This window comes from Podarcis pityusensis (genome assembly GCF_964106645.2).
Source record: "Podarcis pityusensis genome assembly, chromosome: 3".
In the NCBI taxonomy this organism is placed as follows: Eukaryota; Metazoa; Chordata; class Lepidosauria; order Squamata; family Lacertidae; genus Podarcis; species Podarcis pityusensis.
In genome coordinates, this window is record NC_138026.1 from 75,681,999 (window position 1) to 75,707,295 (window position 25,297).

General features: G+C 43.6%; 1 protein-coding gene across 7 annotated transcripts in view; it reads left to right on the top strand.

The window, feature by feature from the left end:
• DISC1 (DISC1 scaffold protein) overlaps window positions 1-16,019 on the top strand; it is a 164,384-nt gene extending 148,365 nt beyond the window's left edge. For all 7 annotated transcript variants that reach the window (XM_080997689.1, XM_080997684.1, XM_080997683.1 and 4 more), the window contains one exon: window positions 8,006-16,019. In XM_080997689.1, coding sequence (XP_080853815.1) covers window positions 8,006-8,155 — 150 coding nt within the window. In that variant the 3' untranslated portion in view covers window positions 8,156-16,019. The remainder of the gene's footprint in view (window positions 1-8,005) is intronic.
• The last annotated feature ends 9,278 nt before the right edge of the window (window positions 16,020-25,297 follow it).

The window sequence follows — 25,297 nt, forward strand, 5'->3', positions numbered from 1 at the left end:
AGATTAGCTCATGCAGAGCAATGAATCCCAGCAAATCTTGCTCCATATCAATGTCTTCTGTCCGCTCTAAGTTCCATCCACTATACCAGAGACATGGGAACCTGTGGCCTTTCAGGTCGTGTTGGACTACCATTTGCATCACCTGTGCTTGTAGCCAGGTAGTACGTCCCAGAGCCTAGAGAGGAAATCCATAAGGAGTAAAATTTGGAAAGTTCTTTGGAACTGGATTCTTCAGAGCCGCAGCTGCAGGTCATGATGTTAGACTTTCAGTCAATCCTTGGACAGAGTGTAACATCTGCAGGGAGAGGTTCCTTAATTCACACCAGGGAGGGGCTACAAAGATAGCCAATTCCCATTCACTGGTCCTCAAGGGTCTGTAAAAGTAAAGGGACCCCTGACCATTAGGTCCAGTTGTGGCCGACTCTGGGGTTGCGGCGCTCATCTCACTTTATTGGCCAAGGGAGCCAGTGTACAGCTTCCAGGTCCTGTGGCCAGCATGACTAAGCCGCTTCTGGCGAACCAGAGCAGCGCACGAAAATGCTATTTACCTTCCTGCCAGAGCGGTACCGATTTATCTACTTGCACTTTGACATGCTTTTGAACTGCTAGGTTGGCAGGAGCTGGGACCGAGCAACGGGAGCTCACATTTGAACCGCCGACCTTCTGATCAGCAAATCCTAGGCTCTGTGGTTTAACCCACAGCGCCACCCAGGGAGGAGGGTGCACATGTTAGGTGCCTGCTTTATCAGAATAGGGTCTCGTATTGGTTTTCCTTTGTTGTGGGAAGTTAAAGCCTGGCTAGGTAGGGTGCAGATGCTTCATGCCTCCCGCAGGGTTCATTCTGTGGGGAGAGGCCAGCTGCTTTGCCACCTGGCTTCTTGGTTCATCTCAAGGACAGCTCCTCTGCTCTTCTCTCACCAGCCTCACAAAGGGAGGAAAGCTCTGCACTTGAGGACTTCGAAGCTTCACAGCCACCCCTGCTCTTGACACAGTTTGGTGCACCTTATGTTGTGTATATACTAGTATTCTCTTCCTATCTGTCCTATATTTGGGGGTAATAGTGGGGCAAGTGCCAGCTGCACCAAGCTTCCCATATCCCCCGCCCCACATTTTTTAAAAACATGTGTATCTTTCCAAGCATCCGCTTCAGTGTTAAATTGCCAACTGCATATTAGGGAACAGTCCAGTGCAGATGCGCCCTCAGAGAATAGTGACAGGACCATTTATCTAGCACTCGCTGAAACTGAGAGGAGTCTTGTCATTGGCTTGATCTAAAATTAGGTCAGACTGAACAGATGTTGTTTTGAGACTTTCCCCCTGTACATACCATGAAAAGTGCATCTGAGCCTCTTCAGTGCAATATGTGCCAATGGTTAATAGAAAGAAAAAGCAGAATAGAAACAGAATGTACATTCTTGGTGGTGTAAAGTTTAATTTCAATTTGGAGTGATTTAAGTACTGATATAAACACCCTCAAACTATGGTTGCATATACTCCAATCTCCAAGCAGCAAGAGTCTCCAGGCTGTCTCCTGGGATTTGGCTTTCATGGAATGAAGGTCAATGGAGACTGTGGTATATTTAGGACATATGGTTCTAAACACACACACACACAGAGCATAGATGGAGGCACTCACAGCATTAACACCTCCAGCAAATCTTGCCTCCTCATCACGTTTCCAGGAAAACCCCAAACTCAGCTTTGGGTCCAGCTTAGACTGAGACATGTCTCTGTCTCTAACTTCCAGCATCAGCCAAACTCACACATGCCCCCCTTGGCCTGTTATTCTCCATCCTAGAATGATGTGGCATCCAGTCAGGTGAGGGAGGTGGCAAACCTATGGCATATATTAAAACAATATGTCTTGTAATGTTTGTAATACCCAGTGTTTTTTTTCCTAGAAAAATAGGTGCTGGTACTCACCATGAGCTGTAAGTGCCACATTAAAAAAGAAAACGAGGTTCTGGTACTGCGTACCCTTGAGTACCTCCTGGGGGGGAAAGCACTGGAATACCACCACAGAAGACTTCTGGGGGGACATAATTGTTTGCCACATATTCAGCTGAACATATGGAAGAGCAATGCTGTTGCTGTGACTAACCTCCATGAGTTCAGCCAGGCAAGTACACAGTGCCAGATTACCAAATAGGCAGAGTAGACACTGGCCTATGGGCCCCAGGGCTTTTAGGGGCCCTGTGACAACAGATCAAAATAATATTGATTTGAACTTGAAAGAAAATTACAAGCAACCTTTTTTCCTTCAATGCGAGGTGGGTGTCACCCGTCCCCCCCCCCCCGATTTCGACTGCCTGGGGGCCTCTACAGGATTTAATTTGGCCCTGCATGTACAGATATTTTACATTTTTGGGTCTTTTGATGGCCCACTGCTTTTAGGAACATGGAAACATAGGAAGCTGCCTTATAGTGAGTCAGACCATTAGTCCATTTAGCTCAGTATTTTTGACACTGACCAGCAGTGGCTGCCCAGGGTTCCAAGCAGGGATCTTTTCAAGCCCTACCTGGAGCTGCCCGGGATTGAACTTGGGACCTTCTGGATGCAAAGCAGATGCTCTACCACTTTGTGATGGTTCCTGGTCACATGGTAAGAACCATACATGCCTACAGTTGTGCATGTCCATATTCCGTGAATGGAGTTGGCACCTGTGATCCCAGTCTTCCCTCCACTTGCTCCAATAGATGTGTGAAAAACCCAGCGATCTCCACTTACAAAAGTAATCTGCTAAACCAATTTTAGTGAATTATCATCTACAGCAAAACAGGAGATGCATATCTTGGAAACAAACATATTTTCCCCTTAAAATATCCAGTGAGTACTTACCATGGCACATTGCCCTGCAGTTTTAACTGTGTATAGTACAAATAACCCTAGCAAGATGGGCATTTGGTTGTCTTCCAGATGAAATCCCTTGAATGAGGAAACATAAATTGTTCAAAAGGCTGCTTATGCCAACTGGCATCTGGTTTAAACTTGCTGAATCTGTCATGTCTACATAAATGGAAAGGCACAAAGTTAAAAATCACTTCTGCCTTTTTCTTCCACAATTCTTCTGCATGATGTCCACAAATGCATATGCTGCTTAAACTGGATGCAGACAGAAATATGGGGTTGAATAAACAAAGCAAGAGGAGGAGGGGGGAAAAGTATAATCAGGAAAGTGAGCAGGAAAAGATGGCCTGCTTTATAGTCAAAGCCAGTTTGAAAGGTTCATGACAGACTGCAATATTCAAAAAAATAAGGAACCTGCAAACAACCCTACCAAAGGTCTACTTGCCACTTCTCTGTGCCTCTATCCTTTTTTCTCTCCAGTAATGTCTTGTTTTACCCAACATGGGATGCAACAACATTGTGCTGTGCATTTACCCACCCCCTGCTTCCAAACGGTTGGTTGTAAAACCACATGCTACCCTAGAGAGAAAGAAAGACACAGGGAGCAGCAATAACTCTGTCTCTCTTGTAGTGTCTGGTGGGTCCTAAAATACCATGGTAAAAACTCCAGCCAGATCCAACAGAATTAAATCCCAGTTTACACAACTGTTTTGTGTCCATGCCGCACAGTTTATTTATTACACTGATACATTCTGCTCTTCCTTTGAGAAACTTGTAGCAGCTTATGCTAGGCCCCCAGGCAGTCTCCAATTTAGGCACCATGATAACATAATGGCATCATCTTCCCTCAGTCTATTCCTTGGCCAAATGGATTGGATTTGCTACAGTAGGAGCAGCAAGAACCCCATTCAAACAGATGCAGGAAAAGACAGGAGGCGACTTGTGTAGGGCAGTCTGGATGGCTGATGACAAAGCTTCCTCATGCTTATTTGTATTATGCAAAGGCTTCCAAGTGGTTTGCATGTTTATTTATTTATTAGATTTTGTACCTGCCCTTCACCATAAGTTCCCAGGACGGGTCATAACAACAATAGAATATGTTGTTATAAAAACAAGTAAAGCAATGTCAATTGTAAAAGCAGTTAAAACGTTCCAAATGGAACAGAAGGGTATTGTCATGTTATGTCCTTTCCTAACACAAGAGGAGGGGACTTAGAGTTCAGCGGATCCATTTCCATGAGCAGTTTCCTGTTTCAGTATGCAACCTGGCCTTGGAAGTTGATCTACAGAGTTCTGAGAGTGCCATCTGCCAGTATTAAACTGTTCACGCACTGACAGATCACTTGCACAAGCAGTTAAATGTGTAAAATGAACAGCAAAAATCATGCCTGAAATGGCTCTTAGCAATAGTTCTAGTGTCACCTAAACTAATTGCCAGATATTTTAATTTCTAAATTGCCCATTAAAGTAGACAAACCTTTAACCAAGGGCTAAATGGGTGCCCAGGTGCATGATCTTCCAAAAAGCTGCAAGGATAGGTACAAGTACTTTGGGTTGAAAATTGCAGCTGGTATGCTTCTAATGAAAACAGAGAAGGAGAGAGAGAGAGAGAGAGAGAGAGAGAGAGAGAGAGAAGGCTGCTTCTGGGAGATCTAACTTCCTGGTGCTGTCAAGAAGGCAGTTCTGCCAATATTTAAACACACATTGCGGCTTTGATTAATAATTAAACTTCTATTAGAAGAAATAAATCCCAGATGCCATTGTTTTTCATTATACATTTTTATGGCACAGAATACTGGAACCAACCAGCCTGCTAGTAGGGCATAAATAGCACACACAACACAAATGAAGTCAGATACCAGCACTAATGCTTAGCACTGAATATTTACACAGACCCACAAGGGATTTTTATTTAATATTGTAACTTCTCAAAGCAAATATTAAGCAGGAGGTTTTGCATTTGACGGATGAATGGGAGCACAAGCAGGCAAATTAAAGCTCACTCCTATATCCACTTCCCTGGGAGTATTGAACTCTAAGGGACTTGCATCTAAGTAGACAGGTATAAGATTGGTCTGTAAAAGTAAAACTTGTGTGTATCTCTGCATCTGATGGATTTGTTGAACAAGAAATACCATAGTGAAGCAAACCCACAAAAGAGCCAATGGCTGTTAATCAGTGGCAAGCAAATGAAAACAATCTGAATTGTTAATTGGAAGAACCAAAGGCAAGAGGTGACGCATTGCTGGTGTCTGAGGACTTGATGAGAGGTGTTACTTTACTAACAGAAAAGACTTAGCATTCCCAGTAAAATTAAATGGATTTTTATATTGCAATTTCACAGTCATTTGGGGTCTTAATTAGCAGTTATGGCTTGACAGACAATTTGAGGGCATGTAATAGTTTGAGATATAATGCTATTTTTGCTGCAAGAAAGTGGGTTGGCTATTTGAATTCTGTCTGCATGAAATACACTTTTTCACACCCTGCAAAAATAAGTTTGTGTTAATGGTTTTAATAGTCAGTTTGAAATGCCAGTGGAGACATAAGCAAACCAGCCAGACATCTCATGGTACAAACCTCCCTTACTCTCCCAGGGATTTTTTCCACACCAACTGGCCTCAGAGTCAGGAGGTACTAACTGATGACCCCTGACTCTGGTGCCAGTTTTTGCAGGGTGTGAAAAGGAGTATTTCATAAAACAGTACATTTGTTACTGTGACTGATATTTCTTGCACTTGATTATATGTAACACTCTGGCCCAGATGAGACAGTTTATCTATAATTTTTTTCCTTTAGTGACAGTGTGAATCATGAGACCTATATACAGTGGGAGGGGTGTTTCTCTCTTCTGAAACATGAACTACACTTTGAGTATTTTCTTTTCTTTCATGTTTGATGCAGTTAAATCAAATTGAGGGGGTATGAAGATTTTATGGTCATATTTGCAGGGGTTGGACTAGATGGCCTTTGGGGATCCCTTCCAACTCCACAATTTTATGATTCTATGGTTTTATGGGTTTTTTTGTGGGGGGAGGATGTAATCCTGGTGTGTATTTTGCTCTAAGGAGCTTAGTTTGGTCAGAATTGATTATAAATTTCCAGAGTTAATGCAAAATACATTACTTCTGGGAAATGAACCTCTATAGAGGACTGTGAAAATTTGTGATCTGGGCTTTTTAGACTCGTCTACCCATGTACTGTCTGAAACCAAAGCAGCACATTGGTTGTCAGATGTGAAATATATTGGCATTGTTTTCGGCTCCCCCACTCCACTATAACTAAACTTAAGGAGGTAACCCCATGTTCACAGCTGCCGCCGGGCGCAAGGTGTGTCGCAGCCGAGGAGGGTGGGTGGCAGCACTGGCGCCCACTCGCCTGCTCTCCTCCCCTGGGTCAGGCCTGACCCTGGAGCGGAGCTGCGCCAGGCACAAGCACTGCAGCCAAGATGCAACTCCTGACACAGAGCCAGGCTCCAGTGAAGGAACCTGCTGTGGAGGTGCCTGTTTGCACCCCATCTCAAAATTGTATCCAGGGCCATGGCACCCCCAGCACCCCCCCAACTATGCCTCTGGTATCTCTGAGGTGTAATGAAGGAAGGGTGGGCAGGTGGAAAAGAGCACTGGCAACTTTTAACAGTGGTCCACCCTTATATGAGGGGTCTGTTTACTTATCCTTGGTACATGGTTTTAGCACAAAAGGTATTTGTTCAGCATCTTCTCTGTGTCTTGCCTTTAGACTGAAAAAGACGGTCTAAAAATGTGAGCAGAAATTGATCTTATCCTTTTACACCAACATTAGTTCCCCATAAAGTAAAAAAGAAGAAGAGAGAGTCAAACATCACAGTGAATGTATGTAAATTACAGAAAAAGATGAAATCTTGAGGAAGCTTTGAAAGAATCAGAAGCTGCCAAAAGGCTTTTCAAATTGGTATGTGTGACAGTCTGGCATTGAAAGTATTTGCATAACTTTCCCATGATCCCCTTTAGTTACTCCCCTCACCCCCAAAGAAAAACAATTTTTTATTTATCCACTTCATAACCTAGGGATGTATTTTCATCTTGACATTGTTCTTGGGTATGGCAGCATTTCCTAATAGATCATGAGCCCCCAAAAACATAAAAAGCGAGGAAGCACATCAGTGTCTGCTTGTACTTTGCCCTCTCCCTGTGTAGGGAGTTTTTAAACATTTGGCTCTGAACCAAGACACTTTAATGTTCTGTGAAGTGTGGTTTCATAATATATTATCATTATCTTCCATGTTTGAAATGTAAAATAGCTCTTACTTGATTGTTCCCTTGCTGAACTAATTAGGTTAGTTTTTAGGTCCTGTTTCCATTGTGTTCCAGAATGAAAGGCTGTGGCATTAAATAGGAGTCATTTTGTGCATTTTGTATAAGACTGATCCAGCTGCAGAGTTGGGGCTGTAGAGAAAGTAATTCCAGGCCTGGCTTTATGGGTAAGGCTGCAAGGCTCAGCTCCCTTAAGCTCTGTTGAGAGTAGTTTACTTTCAAGTAAAGTCATCTAGGACCAGAGCGGAAACTTGTGTTCTGCTTTTTATTCCTCGGACATGGGGTGGTTTTTCACTTTGTGGAGGATGCTGTGTATGAGAGAGGAAGGGAGAGGGAGAGGATGCATTTCAGACTCTGATAGATGGGAGGGCAGTATGAATGTGAACTTGGGGAGGGAATCTGTTCTCATGTTAGTGAGAATTGCCATCATTGACCTGAAGGTTTGGCACAGAGACAAAAAGCGCGCTCTCTATGTTCATTTATATTCCTCTCAAGCCGAGATCTAAGATTATTCCCTCTGAATAGTGACTGTGGTATTCTCTTTGTGTAACACATGGGGATTTACAACAGCCACTCACGCTTACATATGTGCGTGCGCACACAAATTGCTGCTCACTTCATACCCCTCAAGCAAAAAATGCTGTTTGTTGCCCACAGGCCCAAAAAGACAGGATGAGGAGGGGGGCATAAGCAAGTGTGAAATATGTATTAATATTTAATCCAAGCAATTTGGATGAACTTGACGCTGCAATTAGCTAGCAATGCCCATCTGTTGTGCACAGCACAACAACAACTTATTAAATAACTCAGAGAGAGGAAAGGAGCTGCCAATTACCTTTCAATTTATTCCTTAATAAAGCATATACAGTCTCTACAGAGAGAGATCCAGATGGTGAAGGAAACTCTCCAGGCCATGTTGGTGCAGCTCCAGCCCGCTAAGAAGGCAGAGGAAGATGCTGCTGTCGACTTCCTTGGTGGCAGCTGGTGTCCGGGAAAGGAAGGCTTAGAGGAATAATGAGCAGGAAGACTCGGCGGGGCGGGCAGGGGGAGAGAGCTTCATTCAAAAGGGTTGCTTTCAAGAGCTGAATACTGTCTTAGGAGGCCTCAAGGATTCTTCCCATCTCTGCGTAACTAATAACAACTAAATCAATTATTGGATATGGGGAGGGGGAGACCCTGAAAGACTCGCCTAACAAGTATTGTAACTTGCATGTTCACTGGGTCAGAGCTGGAAACAGTTTTTGAGGCCCTGTGCCCATGCACTCTTTGATGTGACAGTTCCAAACTGATGTGTCTGAACAGATGCACCAAGGGTGAGACTTATGCAACAAAGCTGTAGCAATCTGCTTGTGCACTCCTTTCTAGTTCTGCCCATACCTGACAATGTAATGTGGAGATCTGCGCATTCAGAAGTCACAAGTGCCTGTTCCAAAGAGCAGCGGCTATTGCAAGTGGCTAGCCTTAATTGCGTTGCCAGTGGTACAATATGTTGCTGTTCAGTGATGGCCTTTTTGTTCAGAGGTGGGGAAGCTATTGCTAGCCGTAGTTGGACTCTGATTCCCATCAGCCCTAGGCAACATGGCCAGTGATCCCGGATGGCGTGAGTGAGGTTCAACAACATCTGGAGGACTGCAGGTTCCTGCCCCGCCCCCAGTTTAGGGACAGGGTTGCATTGGGGGTGTGGTGTGCACTCCAGTATGTGAAAGCAGGAATACCAAACCCAGCAAATGAAGAATGCCAGATACCCTAAATGTCAGGACTCCTCAAAACAATGTACACAAAGAGGGATGGCTTTTTCCACACATGCATCCAGCTTGGTGGCTGGGACACTTGCACAACCACTCAACCAGGGACCACTTATGACCATAGTAGTTTAAAGGAGAGTGATGGGTATTATTACATTTTCTAAGCAATACAACACTGCAGCTGCTGGGATGCAGTGCAAATGTGATTGCACATGAATGGATTTGCTATGTAGCAGGACATTAATGTTTCTACCACACAAGAGCCACATCCGCACCATGCATTTCAAGTGATATTCTACCACATTGTTATCCTTCCAGGGAGCTCCTGGAATTGTAGCTCTGTGAGGAGAACAGGGGTCTCCTAACAACTCTCAGCACCCTTAGCAAACTACAGTTCCCAGGAATATTTTGAGACTCAAAAGTGGCATAATAGTGCTTTAAATGTATAACATGGCCCTTACAGCACTATGTGGAACAGCCCTGAAGAATTGGTGTACTTTGTTCCATGCAATTTGTAAAACATCCCTCCTCTCCCAAATTACATTTGGGGGGGGGCACTAAGTTGGAGTTTAAACTAATAGCAAAATTTTGCTAAATGAAATGAGGGCTGCATATACCCATTGGCATTCCATATAATAGTGATAATTGAAATCAAAGGATGTCATAATAGCTTTTCCAACTATATTCATTTAGTGTTACAAAGGGAGAAGAAATTCTTGTTAATTCTAAAGAGGAAAATTATTTAAAGCAATAACCAATGGTTTCTTGTTTTTTTTTTTAAAAAGCAAACTGATGGTGCTTAGTGTAATTAAAAGCTAGATAGATGCTTCACTGTTTTTAAATAAAGACTTAAAAAAAAATTATTCTGAAGGTTTCTGCAAATTGTATGTTGAACTGGGTGTATTTCTAACCATATATATCAACTCAGAATGTACTTACCTGCAAACTCTGGTTTATTTCAGGATAAAAGGAATGTGGGATCAAAGTGGTATTAAAAACAGAACCATAGGAACAATAAGCAGGAAGTGTCCAAAATGCTGTCTAGCTTTTTAAAGACAGATTCCCTTTCTTGAAGGGTAAGGAAGTATTTGCCATGGGCTGGCAAGCCTTGGTCATCTCCTGTGTCATTGTCAATCACTCTACAGGGTGGCACCTGCAAAGACAGTTCTGAAATTTCAGTGTCAGCATGTAGATAAGATTTCAGTATGTGGCAGCATGGCTTCTCTGGTTCCAGCCTCAGGGAACCATATTACACCAACACCACAAAACTCCAGCAGTTGTCTGTTGCTGGCAAAGTTCAAGTTTCTGTTTTTCCTTCCTCCTATATAGACAGAGTTTGGGATATTTCAAGGAGCACTTTCTCTCCTATGTGACTTCCAGAGAGCTGAAATCTACAAATGGCAATTTACTTTGGGTATCAATGCTACTGCAACAATATTGACTTGCAGTATGTTCCTTTGGTGTGTGTGAATGATTTCATTAGGTAAACTCATTTGCCTGGGCAAGTTGAGTGGACAGCTTCTCCCCATAATGGAAGGACATTGTTTGTCTTCATCTATGTCATAATGTAGTCTCATTTGCTTGGCTGCACTATGTGATCTCTGATTGGCTGTGGTCATATGTTAAAGATCCCTCCAAATTAAAAGAGAGAGAGAGAGGAAGCAGGGGGCCGCTAGGGGGTGCATCGAAAGATGGCCGACAATACCATCTCTCCGGCTCACACGAGGTAATTAAGAGGCTGTTATGGGAGTATGCAGCCTCCCTCGTTACCCCAAAGGAATGGGGAATGCTGCCTTGCCTGCTGTGCCCATAATTCACCCCCAGATTCGAAAGGGGGTGAGGGCACTAGGCACAAAAGCCCTCGTGTGGGTCGGCTCTCCTGGACACTGTCTCTGATCTGCGCAGCTAGTTGCAGGAGCACAAAATAAACAATCAGAACAGAAGCAAACACACATACTTCAAGCGATGATCGGGAGTAAGGACTGCTAACTAAAGGGATCTCTGGGAAGAGGAGCGATGGGCTGGACTTAACAATAAATCAAGAAGAGGAATAAATCAAGAAGAAGATTTATCAAAGGATCGATATGTCGGAGCGAGACTGAAAAGGAGGGGGGAGAAAAACTTTTCTTTTTTTGTCTTATGTGAGTACACAATAATCCCCCCCCCCCAAAGAATCGTTGCAATTACTGATCACAAGCAGGAGGAATAAGAACTGTGTGGAAATTAATTACTATGCAAGGACGTGGCTTATGGGAGCATCGGGAAACGAAAGTAAGTCCTTTGTGACGCAGTTATAAAAAGAGATTTATCATGGCAGGCCCGCCCGCAGGAATCCAGGGGGAGGAGGACTATGGCTGTTACTATGTTGGAGTGTGGGTTCGGCCTAGCAGGGCCCCCTGAGAAAATTTATGAGGGAGCGGCGGGCCTGGGAAGATCAGGACAGACTGTCGGAATGTTTTGTACGGAGGTGTTGAAATGGCGTCTGTCTACTTTTATGGCTCTTGGATGAGTGTAAAATCCACACAGGAAATAACGACGTTTGTCTTCAACCCGCTTGTGGAGATTATCAGAGATCACAAAGAAAGGAGATAACAACAAGAAGATGAGGAAAACAAAAAAGAGAAGATTGAACAGAACTGTGAATATTATTTTGACAGAACTGTGTAATTAAAGCAGCAGCAAGAGAGATGATTGGATCCCTTTCGGAGCTTGAAGCATGGGTACCCCCAACAAAAATTTGGCTGTGTAATTTGGAATTATTGTTATTTGGAATTAATGTGATGTGATTGGCCTGTTAATAAAAATTATTAAAAGAGAGAGAGAGAGAGAGAGAGAGAGAGAGAGAGAGAGAGAGAGCAACAGTTCAGGTAAGCAATGGGTGCACATAGATGTGAAAAAATTGCAAAAGCATGAAAGGTGAGGTGGTGTTTTTTTTAAGGATCTATCCACACAACCATCCCACTCAAGGCAACTTGAAGATCACCAAAAATCATCACAATGCTAGTTTCAGCTCCTAGATTCTAAATTATTTCTTAAATGAACATCTTATAGATATTTGGCTATCATGCTTATATGCATTGGTGTATTGTGCCCTAGAGGACAGAAAATTGGGCTTTATATTTTAAAATAATGATATATTTTTAACGTATACCTCTGCTGTAAGGCAGTCACAAGCCCCTCTTAGATCAACTTGTACAATCCAGGCACAGCCCTGGAACATCAGATTGAAGTGCTTGTGGGGTGGAGCTCTGGAATTTGGGGGGGGGGGAGCCAAACTACATGGTGTATGGAAAGGCAAGGTTTGCGATGGTAAATTTAAACTCTGGCAGCAATCCACCAGATCCAAAGATGCTTGCGCAGGAATCCCGTGCAATCCCAGTTGCGTGTCAAGGCCCCCAAGCCACCCAGGAGAATAAAGACATAAGGACACAGAATTTGGTTAATGTTAACGGGCAAAATTTAGGCCACAACTTTATTGGTTACAGAATGTGAGTGGTATTGGCTTAGGCATTGGCATCAACAGACTATATCTGACTTCTGCCCGCCTTGCAGGAAGTCTGGTAAGGGTAGACCACCAGTAGGGGGAGCCCGACTGATGAAGATCAACTCAAGCATCCCAATGGGGTCGAGGCATGGCCCTAGCCCCTCCCTGGGCTTCAGACGAGATTCACACCCCCAGATTCCTTTAACGAAATACCCTTGAGCATGGAGGGGCAGGTGATGGCCGCACCTCCCCTCCCCCCCACATCGCTATTCCAATGCCTAACTGCCAAACCTTACAAAGTTATGACAATTGCTATGAGGTAGGCAAAAACCAAGCTGCTGGTGCCAATTTGCCAAGTGGGAAAATTCCTACCAGGCCCCTCAGCGGCGACCAACCGAAGTCCATAGCAAGGCCAATGATGCAACCTGAAAAAAGGGTGGGAGATCCGGGGCGCAAGGCTGAAAGGGAAGACTCCGAGTTGCACCATGGCTTAAATTGGCCTTGGCCAAGCCCCAAAGCAACCTGATTGGCTGCCTGGCAACCTGACGTGGCCAGGGCCTCCCCCAGTGGGATGCAGGACACTGTCCCGCCCCCATGCTGAGGTGGGAGGCTAGTTGGCCTCCACCACAACCCAGCCCCACCCAGAAGTGGAGCTGATTTCCACTGAATGGAGATTGTATAAAACCAGTGCTGGGTGGATCATCCTCCTGAGCCTTGGAATTCTTTCCCACAATCAGATCTTTTAGATGTGCTTTCAGTGGTGGTGTAGTTTGAAAAATGGACTGTTAGTTGGAAACATTTCTACATATATATGTCACGCCTAATGAGATCACAATTAATCTCTGGATTTTAATGCATGTGGAAAACTTCCAAAAATTGAAAGAGTTTTAAAATCTGCTCAGCCAGTCTTTAAATCATTAGTTGAAACACATTATTCATAGTGGTGATGTATAATTTATTTTAAATCGCTACTCCTTTGCATTGTGTTATTTTATTTTATTCATTGTGGGGGGATCACTTATGACACAGTCTTTTACTAGCTTCACAAATATGAGACACATGTTCCTGCAGCATTAACTGCTGTGATGCAAGTCACAGAGGTGACAAAGGTTTGCTGCTGTCACCTCTCTTTATCTGTAGCTTAAATTTAGCACTGAATTTTCTACCTCAAAAGCATCGATTGGGAATTGATGCCAGGAAGCTGTGTTGTCGGAGAGTTACTTTTCTACCCAGGGATGTCAAATCATAAGGGTAAAGCTCAAGTGGTTTATGTAGTCATCTGTTCCTCTGGGTGGAATTAAAGCCCTGTAAGGCAAACGTGACTGGCTTTTATCTCTGCCAAATATATGTTACGGCCGAAAATCTTGGCTTGGAGCCTCATCTGGGCTCTGTCTCTAGCCGTCTATCCTCTTTACTTCTCACTCCTAAGCTTCTAGCAAGTGTTCCTCCTAAAGCCTCTTTATGCTGCTGCTTTCTTCCCTTTCTCTTTCATTACTTTCCACATTTCAGTTCGCTTATCCTGCTTCCACTGGGTTGGATCCAGACTTACAGTACAATCCTATCCTTTTCTACTCAGAAGGAGGTCCCATTGAATTCAACAGGGTTTACTCCTAGTTAAGTTGGTTTAGGATTGCAACCTTAGCTATGATTACAGCAGATTTAACCTCAGTCTATTGCTCCACAATATATTCTGAGCATGAGACATCTAGATACAAAACCAGCTGGTTCTGACCCAACTGATCCCTTATGGACTGAAGTCGGTGCAGCAACCCACAAGAAAATGAAGTCTCTATTAGTAAGATGTCTTTGGTAACATTCAACACCACCACCATAAAGTGCAGCCAGTGCTGTGATGAACATCTGCTGAGTAAATTCTGCTTAAACTAGGATGCAGTTGCCCAGGCATTCAGCATCCTTATCCTCAGAGCACTGTTAGCACATTGACAGACAACCTTTCCACTCTATATTCCACTTTCCCCATTGGTATGGACTAAATCTGGCTTTAATATGTTGTAACACTGAGCCACATTCACATAGGTAGATTGCAGCATGCTAGGAAGGTCTTACATTGCACAGGCTGGATTGTCCTGTTTTATTTTTTTAAACCCACTGTTGAGTTCATTATTTATGATTACAACCCATAGCCAAACTAGGATACAACCAGTTCCTACACACACATACTTAGAAGAGAGTTATTCTGAGTTCAACAGAATTTACTTTTGATAGGGTTGCAATCCTAATCTTTCTTTTTCTGCCTGTGCATTGGGTAAAGTCCAATCCACAGAAAAGCGCTCTCTCTCTCTCTCTCTCTCTGTGCAATCCTAAAACAACTTAACTAGGAGTGTGTGTGTGTGTGTGTGTGTGTGTGTGTGTGAAGCTGAATGGTGAATGGTGAAAGATTCAGGACAGACAAAATGAAGCATTTCTTCACACAGCATGGAGTTGAACTTTGGAATTCGATATTATGATGGCCACCAACTTGAATGGCTTTAAAGAGGACGAGACAAAATTAATGGAGGAAAAGGCCATCAATGATGGCTGTTTACTACCTTCAGTATCAGAGATGGCATGTCCCTGAATATCAATGGCTGGATATCACAAGTGGGAGAATACTAGTGTGCTCATGTCTTGCTAGAATAGGGAGCCTTCAGTCTGATTCATCAGGGCTCTTTTGGGGGTCAAGAGTGAGTGAATTTCAGCCCACTACCTTGAAGGCCAAGTACCAAACTAAACGTGATGCAGGAGGCGCATGAATGAATCTCCTGGTACTTGGCCTTCAAGGTAGTGAAACATAGCCACAGGAGGCACAGCCTTAGTCCAAATTGTTCCTCTGGTGCTGCTGTTAGTCATGGAGGGAAAACATACACAATATGAGTGTGTGTAAGAGAGTGCAGGGCCAGGCCTCTACAGCTACGATTAGAGAGAATAATAGAATTGTAGAGTTGGAAGGGACCCTGTGGGATATCTAGTCCAACCTCCTGCATTTCAATAACCTCAACTGAAGCATCCATGATATCCAACCTCTGCTTAAAAACCTCCTATGAAGGAGAGTCCACCGCCTCCCAAGGCAGTCTGTTCCACTGCCGAACACCTTTTAGCACCGGAAAGTTCTTTCTGATGTTTAGTTGGAATCTCCTTTCTTGTAACTTGAATCCATTGGTCGAGCCCTACCCTCTGGTTACCAATGGCCACATTCTGCTGGAGTCCCTACAAGCTCACTCTCCATAGAGAGACTACAGGACGATGCCATATGGATGGCCACTGAAGCAGCTTTTGAAAAAATGTATGTGCCCCTAAGAACAGCGCCAGGAGTTCTTTCCAAGCAGCTCCTCTCATATTGTAAGCATCTTGAACTCAGGGATGCTAAGAGCTGGTGATCAGGCAGATGGCTAGGATAAACTCATGGGGGGGGGGGAATAGTTGCATTCCTATATATTATTTCCATGTGAAATGTATTAAATCAGTCTGATTTATAGAAGGTAAAGCTAATATCAGTTGATGCATTATTCCTTTTTAATGCTATCTTTTCCCAAGTTAATAATTTATGCAGTTGACATCTCTTTATCATTCCTTTTGCCTTCCTCTTTACTACAAGGCATTAACAGCTGAAGCAGAAGTTCTCTTATAATAAAAATATTTTCCAACAAAAATCACTTTCAGTTGTTTTTCTTATACTGTACTCTGCACACCCTATACTTTGCTAAAGGTAAAACTGCTGTTTTAAGTTAAAACTGTGATATAATCCTTTCCATAATTATGTATTATGATGTGAAAAACCAATCAGCAAGTATTTTCAGGGAAAGATAGGTGCTGGTTTAGATCAAGGACAGACAAAAGGTGGGTCATGGTTTGCAACACATCAGCAAAGGCTTTTCTGATTTCCAATTGTTTATCAATAGCAACAACAAAATGACCTTTCCCACCTGAATTAGGTTGCTGAAATGAAGAAATCTAAGAGGTCCTTTTGTGTGGAAGGAGTTATACTGAAAACAAATTCCTAGGCTGTGCTCAGAGGCAACCCGTTGTTCAATTCTGAGTGCATGTCTTCAGCAGCTGGTTCTGGCTGATGTATCTTAGGGTTCTGGCAAAAACAGCAAATCAGATCTGACAAGCCTGAAGTCAGCCCACCCCTAGTAGAGGAATGAAGAGGTACACCCTCCCTCCCATTTCAAAGCATTGCTTGCCTTACATCAGATGTTTGTTATTTAGGAAAAGTATGCCCTGTGGAACTGTTTCTATTGGCCTAATGGATGCAATTAATGTGCACATTTAAAAATATGTAAATAGCTAAAGGGGAGGGAGCAGCAATGAAACCACAGGGAGGGGGATTTAATCCTCTCCTTCCCTTCTGTGGTCCCAGCAAAAATATTCCACCCTCAGTTGCTATTTGCATCAGGACACCAAGGGTGGCTTCATTTCCAGTGCAAATGGCAGCTTCTGGGGAGGATCACTCCTTGCTGCTGCTCAGCTCCCCTCCTCCCTCACAGCTGCTATTTATATTTTTAAGTACAACAACATGTAGAATGTCTTGTCTGGCCCTAGGAGGTGAGTTGAGCCAATAACTCTTTGAGCAATTCATTTCTACAGCACCCTTCACTGAAAACACCTCGGGGCAGTTTACACAACTAAGGTAATATAAAAAGACAATACACAGTAAACAGAAAAAAGTAAAAATAGTTCTCTTCAGATAAATAATTAACAGTAAGAAGATAGAGAGAAACTGGCTAATGTCAGTTATATTAGCTGAGTATCACCTGCCAGGTTTTACAGGTTGTGTGTCTTTGAGCTGCTACAGATTAACTAGGTATACAAAAAATAATTGTAAACCGTGGGATGAAATGGATGTGAAAACAAAAAATGTACTTTGGTTTTTCCATGGAATTATCACAGACTACCTTTTGCATTTCACAGTCATTTCTCTGAACCATTTATACTCGTATGGGTACAAGGACCTACCAGCAGAACATTCATCTGGTGAAATTGACTGTAGTCTAGGAAGGTTTATGCCATAATAAATCTGTTACTCTTGTGGTGGTTTGTCCACATTTGAGCATGATGTAGCCCATTAGTCCACTTTTGCTGCATTCCAATTACACCAGAGTCCACATTTGCATGGATTTGAATTCGTGAGGAGCAACTTCAGTCTTTCCCATTCATACCAGTTCATGTTCCCTTTTGCGTTTGTCCTTGCCTTCTAATGGGTTTATTCCATTAAATACTGCCAAATCCACCAGATCAACATCAGGAACAAGGGAGGGAACCTTATCCAATGGTTGAACTGTTAATCAAAGGCCTTTGCAGGGGAAAAGGAGCTCACTCTGAATCATGCTGGGTGGGTGCAAAGCCCAGGAGACTCCAGAGGGAAGCCCCCACCATTTCCTCCCTTGGGGTGGGAGGAGACCAGCAGTGCTTCCTATTCGCCAAGAGTCACGGTGGAAGCGGTATGGGAGCACCAAGGTGGTGGCAGTTCTTGCCTCCAATGAGTGTTCCTTGGAGGTCAGATCTGCTGCCCCCACGTATCCTGCTGCCTGAGGCAGTTGCCAGTGTGGTGTAGTGGTTAAGAGCGGTAGACTCATAATCTGGGGAACCGGGTTCGCGTCTCCGCTCCTCCACATGCAGCTGCTAGGTGACCTTGGGCTAGTCACACTTCTCTGAAGTCTCTCAGCCCCACTCACCTCACAGAGTGTTTGTTGTGGGGGAGGAAGGGAAAGGAGAATGTTAGCCGCTTTGAGACTCTTTCGGGTAGTGATAAAGTGGGATATCAAATCCAAACTCTTCTTCTTCTTCTTGCCTCAACTTGCCTCATGGGTGGGTCAGCCCTGGATCCCTCCCCCCACTGAAACAAATGGTCTACAGCCCTAAGTGGAGTTGCTTGGAATATCAAGACTGATGTTGTTTGGGGGTAATGAATTACGTAAATTAAGGTGTTGCAAACACACCGTAAACTCCAGTGCAGGCAGGACCTCTGACCTGAAAAACAGACTCCGGGTATCCACTAGAAGCTGAAGGGAAATCCTGGCTGCCTTCTCCTTAACCTGCCTTCCTCAGCCTGCCACCTCAGTCCTACAGGTCTTCAAAGGTATGAGAGCTGGGATTGCAAAAACATTTGCTTTATAAATTCTTAATCACTTTAACTGCCAGTTTCCAAAGAAAAGCAAAACAGCCTTTGAGGGAAGGGATCCTATCAAACAGATTATAAACACTCTGAATAAATTGTTTGCTTTGGGTAGAGAGGATAAACCTGCCTGAGGATGCTTGTGATCCATCCTAATATTTTTTTATTCTCAATCAATTAGCTAATCCCGTTTTGCTGGGACTTGGCAATTCAGTATTTTGCTTCCCTATAATAGTTTGTTAAATCAAGATAAGAATGCCTTTTTCTGGAGAGGATGGAAAAGGCCACTATAGAATGGTTACCTAAAGCATAATGACAGTTCTTGGAGGGAGCTACCGGGTAAGATTAGAATAATCCCTGCGTATCCTCTTAGTTTACTATCCTATTAAAAGTGAGAGTGGGACCTGAAGATTTTTAGTCTTGGAGATTAGCATTTGATGAAAGAAGCTCTGAAAATGTATGCAGAGTGATGGGGATTTCAAAACCCCTAAACTGTCAAGGAAGAGGGGAGATATATATATATATATATATATGGAATAAAAGATAAAGGATTAGAAGTATGCTCCCCCCCCCCCATTTGCAAGCTAGTCAGTCCCAAACCATCTCTTTTAGAAATCGGCTATAAATGCCTAAACATCCCATGTCTTGGTACACATAACACACAATCAAGGATATGGGTGCTCTTCTGAGTGTGCCTTCTGTTTGAGGTGCAAGTGATAAGAAGCAACTCGTGTGGGACTGGATTTTATCCGTTCTAGAAAGCACATGCTACTTAGACAAGATACTGCTACAAACACAAGGAGGGAAGGGAAGCAAGGCATGAAAGGGCAAAGCGAAATTTAAAAAGCGAGTTACGGTGGGGGAGCCATGCTGGGACTTGCAGGGAAGAAAAACAAATAAGCAAACATTTGCTCAAAGACCATGACGGAATGCTGAGAAACATTAATGACTTCCCATCATGCTGGCCAGTATAAGGTTGGGATCCTCTTTTGAAACAGTGGCATGGTGCAATTTATATATGGACTTAAGGGCACGGATATGGCACTAAGGTATTGTCTAGTTTGACTCATAGCTGTGCTGAATCTATTGCACTACTTGGGAATTTATCTCTGGTGTTCCCAGGGCAAAGCCTAAAAAAACAGGGAGTAGGGAGGAGCACTGTTGCAATTTTGCCAAGCCGTGGAAAGATTGCATGACCAAGGAACAGAAGCTGCTGCTGCTGCCTAGGACTGTTTCTCATGAGCTGCACTGCAATATTGATTGGCTCTGCTCGGATGTCAGTGTTTAATAATCCCATTAAATATAAAATTGAATTTATGTAGTGGAAGGAATGGAAGACTGATATTTCCTGCTGGATGATGGATTAATCACTACTTCTAATTAGCCCTTGCTCTGATAGCAGTTTTAATGCACAAGGCAGCCAGGGGTTTGAACAAGCTGTAGAAGATATATTGAGGTGAGACACTAATGCTCACCTAGACCCCGCCATTGCTAATACAGGATGAGTTAAAGTAACATTTGTAGAACAGTGTGAAGGCAGTTTGGAAATCTCTCCCCCCCCCATTCACCCCCCCCTCTTTTTCCAGGGTTGAGCATGGTGGGGGAACTGGTTTCTGCAAGTGTACAACAAAAGCCATCTGTGGCGGGGGATACCAACTGGATAATGTTTAAGCCACCACCTAGGCATACCTCTGCCAATATCTGATGTCTCCTTACTTGCACTAATTTCAGCTTCCTCCTTTATCTCAAGCTATGTATGCTGGTTGCAAGGAAACAATATAGGTATAAAAGGAGAATTCCTAGATGCCAGGATCCAAGTTTGGAGCAAGTACTCTTTGGCAAGAAACCCCAGTAATGGGGTTAAAACCACAATATATGCATCAAAGTAAAGAATGGAAATAAAGGCTGTTAGCATAGCTTTTTGGCTGACTTCCAGGGCCAGCCAAAATGTGCAGAACCCTGAGCACGGGACAGCCAATGATCTCAACCAGCCTTATGCTTTGAAGAAATATGGAACATTCACTGAAACATGGAACATCTTTTAACCTTGGCTGGAGTTGAAAGCTCCCTTGAGACTTGGAAGCAGCACTGTTTTCACAACGCCAATATTATCATTAATGTTTTTATTCCTGCAATACACGGTCTTACTAAAACACACACACACACACACACACACACACACACACACACATGTACGTTGCAGGACAGCTTCCTTCAGCCATATGTCCAGCAGCTGGTTAACAAATAAGTCGCCTGCCTCAGGGCCAGCCCACACAGCAACCTCTTCCATTAGGGAAATGGCAAGAACATTTGCTGAGCGGCTTGCTTCCTTCGGCCACAATTTATTGACAGTGGGTGGCACACATGAAATGGGACCGTTCACACTGTGTTTTAAGCTACCAGAGCAGCCCTGCTTGGGAAGCACACTCACTGACTCTAATGCCTGAGATTTATGGCTTCCCGGAAGACATCTCTCTCTGGCTACAAAATACTGTGGAACAGACAGAGAGCGCCCCCCGGCCAATGAGATGACAGTGCTGCACACTTGTATTCAAGAGCAAGTCCTACTGAGTTCAGTGGCCTCTTTTCAAATAAACACACAGTTTAAAAGCATAAAAATAGTCCAAGGCAGGTGTCCTGAAACATAAAGCACCATGCTTTTTCTGTGTGGGAAAAACGGAGTGATGACCTACTCTTAAAAAAAGAAAACAGTATGAAATGTAGTGAACCAAAAGCCCCAAGAATGCCACATAGGGTGACAGAAAAGGATATTTAATCCATCAGTCAATTAACTAATGGAATTTGTATACCGCTTAGTCACAAAAATCTCTAAGTAGCTTACAGAAAAATAACAATACTGACTTGTATTCAGACTCTGCTATAGGCATGAAGAAGCTCCCAGGTTCACTTACTGGTCTCTTCAAGTAGGGCTGGGAAAGGCTTCTGACTGAAATAATAAAAATGGACTCTGCAGCTTGTCATGTTCTTCCAAGTTCATGTCGAGTGCTACACTATTGTGGAGTATGGGGTGTTAGGACAGGGGTAGTGCCTCTGGTAGGGGGGACATCACACTCCTTCTGGGGTAGTTTGTCCACCTTTGGTCCTCACTCTTCTCTCAGCTCTCACCTGTGGCTCCTAGAAGCTGTCAGCATGCAACAGTGGTCACACACCGGGAAAGTGGTTGGCTAAGCCAAGTGAGGGTAGCTGATGGGTCTCAAACCCTCAGTGAGTTAGGGACTTCCCCCACATGCAAAGACAGGCTCCGGCAGATTGGGCAGAAAAGACCAATAGTGGGTCCAACGGTCTAGAAGGCGGTTTCTGCACATGCTGCAGAGGGAGTTGAGGGGCAGATGGGGAAGGTAGCCCATCTAGGAGATGGAAAACTCTGATCCTAAACCTCTGCTCAGGAGAAGAAAAGGCTAAGGAGTAAACCTTACATAAATCCAGAGTGGAGGTTGGATGGTGCCTTGTATGCATCCTTCTGGAAACTCCTACAGCCAAGCTGTTGCCAAAAGTATTGCTCTGCTTTCCTTTGGACCACATCAGCGAAGCTGGGAGGGCAGCCCAGGACCTCCATACACACTGTCCAGGCTTGCGCCTCAGGGAGGTCACTTCAGTGCTGCTAATACAGCCATTTGATTTCACCCCCCGAGGCGTTCTCCATTGTCTCTCAAGACAGACTGATGCCAACAGCAACACCATTCACAGGGGCATCATGGGAGCTGCCTCCACCTACGGTAATCCATGTATAGAAGAAAGTTCAAGTTCACATCATCTGCATGGGTATGGTGGATGATATTTCCCCATTGCCATGTTCAGGCCACTACTGAGGTGATGCTTAGTCTTTGAGTGCCAACACACACACACACACACACACACACACACACACACACACAGATGTTCCTGCAAACTGCTTAGGGATCTTTGCCAAAAAATGTTAAGCAACATATATGTTTTACAAACATAAATTAAACAGCATGCTACTACTAGATCACATGGTAGTAACACAGAGATATAGAATCTGAAATCTCCAACCTGCCGATAATATTTGTGTGCATTTCTTTTTCTGTCCACTTTAGACAGTACGTTTGATTTCATAAGTGCTAAGGAGGCACCTTCCATGACTCAGATCGAAAAAGTGTGCAGCATTCCGCCAGGTACAACTTGTATCCATTAGTCACTTGGCAGGTGGCTTCCCCTCCCTTTTCTCTTGACCACTTGCTGATTGCCTGTGATTGACTCCCTGCTGTATTTCCCATCTGCCGTCTGCCTTCTGTTGCCCTTTGTTGCCTTGTCCACTATTTTGCATGGAAGAGCAGAACACTCTCAGAGATCTCACTGGTACTGACTCTTTCCTCAATGGAGTCAATAACCGAGACATCTTCCGCATAAGCAACAATCTCACCAACAGGGTTTCTCACACAAAACAGGAGAACCCAATAAGAAAGGGTGTGTGTATGGAACATTTTGGAGGGAAGGAACAAGAAATTGAGGACATAACTATTTCACTTAAACATGTTTGGAATTAATAAGGGGGTTCTTAAAAAATTGATGGAAGCGGAGGGAGGGATGGTTGTAAACATTTTAAGTTCAGAATGAAAGAAGAGCCCTGCTGGATTGAAGCCTAGTATCTAGTCCAGGATTCTGTTTCCCTCAGTGGCCAATCAGTTGTCTCTAGAAAGCCCACAAGCAGGATAGGAGGCCAATAGCCTCCTCCCATTGCTGTTCCCTAGCAACAAGTAATTCAAAGGCATAGTGTCTCTGATTGTGGAGGAAGTACAGAGCCATTGATAGGTTTTCCCTATTATTAAGACCTTAAGTTTCCATCATTAAGACCTGAAGTGATTTTCAAGTGGTTTGTGAGAAGGAAAGTTTGTGAACCACTCTGTTAGATTATAGCAGAAAATCCAAAGTTATTGCGCCCCCTTACATTTTTGCTATAGCATAAACATTTGTGGAACAGAGTCTACTTCACCAGACACAGCAAATCAGATTAAAAGTATAGTGTCATAGATTTTAGAGGGCAGGTATGAAACCCAGAATATGTAACAAAGTAGCTCTGTAAAATAACATCCAAAGCACCAAATGTATAAAAGCACATTCACAGCCGCTGCCGCCCACTTCTCTGTAGCTTGTTCTTCATGCCTTGGAACGGGATGGAACCATTTATTTATTTAAGCAAATTTTACCTTTTGATGATTTCAGTTAAGGCTGTTGAGAGTTGTTAAGAGACCCCTATTGGCCTCACAGAGCAACAATTCCCAGAGTTCTGAAGGGGGATTGATAGCTAAGCCACTATGCAAAATTGTATCTCTCTGAGAGGAGAGGTTATACACCTCCTGCACATCTCACACTGGGGAAAGAATAAAATCCTTTGGCCATTTTTAGGAAATGTTAGGGATTTGTGAAGAGGCAGTCTTGTGCTGATTATTGAGGGGAAAATAGCCAGAGTAGCAATTGGGAACCTGTGGCCTCCCTGTGTTGTTGGACTCCAACTTCCATCAGCCTTGACCAGCAAGGACAATGGTCATGGCTGATGGAAGCTGGAGTAAAACAATATCTGGAGGGCCACTGATTCCCCAGCATGGATGCAGTTTAGCTTCACTTCAGCAATACTGGCAAGTCCAGAAGATAAAGATTAATGTTGTGTTGTTTTTTAAAAATTAACATTTCAAAGCACCATTTCTGAGATCTGGCTTCTGCCTACTCATGCCTATTGGTTAAAAGATAACCGTCACATTATGCCAGTCAAGGTAATGTCACAGATGTTGCCTCAGGGTGTAAAACCAGTGAAGTGGGCTGAGATCAGGGAGCTCCTGAGGAATAACCACAAGCAGAGGACAGCTATTTTCTGACATTCATAAATGGTGTCCCAGTAGCATCTTTTCCATTGAAGTAAGACTCTTAAGTTTCACTCATGTGTGGAGCGATCAGAAAAATGTTTGAATAGGACTTACAATGATATTCCCCAAAGGAAAGAAACTAATTGCTTGATTATAGAAGAGAAGCACAGCAGTTAACTGGGGAGCCATACTTCAGTGTTCACCACAGGACTCCAAATAACCCTTAGATGCCTCAGAAAAAACAGAGAAGGAGAAGCTCTGTGTTTCCTTCCCCTGTTAGACCTGGTCCCAGGGGGGTCACAAGTTCATGGATTATACTAATCCGTATAAATGTAATTATACATCTTTATGGTTCCCTGAAATCTCTGCACATTAGCTCCACACAGTAGTATGATCACGCTTCTAATCCCATTATTCTGATCTTTGCAGAGAATATATCACTGGGGGCTTTACTGAGAACAAAATTTGATGCTTTTTATCTGAGAGGATTTAGGCTCAGCTGATTCTAGCTCATTGATGGTGTGAATTTGAAGGTCAGCGCACCGCTTTCCCTTAGTTCCCATAGGGAGACAGCTGGGAAAGGGTAATGGAGAATATTCAGAGCAGATGAAAGCAAGTGCCTAGAGAGCAGTTGTCTGGATATGTACTGGACCACTCTCAATCTCTCTTGCCTGTGCCTATTCCACATGTTTCTTACAAGGCATAGATAGGAGTGGCCAAGTGTGGATATACCCAAACTCAGCCTGTGGAACTGATTCATTTTATAAGCCATTTAGCCCCTCCCACCCTGTCATCTTTAAAGTGAAATGAATTTGAGCTCACAGATTTGGGGATTGAGACTGCACTGGAAAATCTGGGAAAGTTTCAGAGTTTAAGGAAGTTCAGGAATGTTGCACTGGATCAGTGCACTGCGAAAAGTGGACATGACAAATGTCTCTGCTACCCCTAGGATAGACCCCGCTTCCTCCAG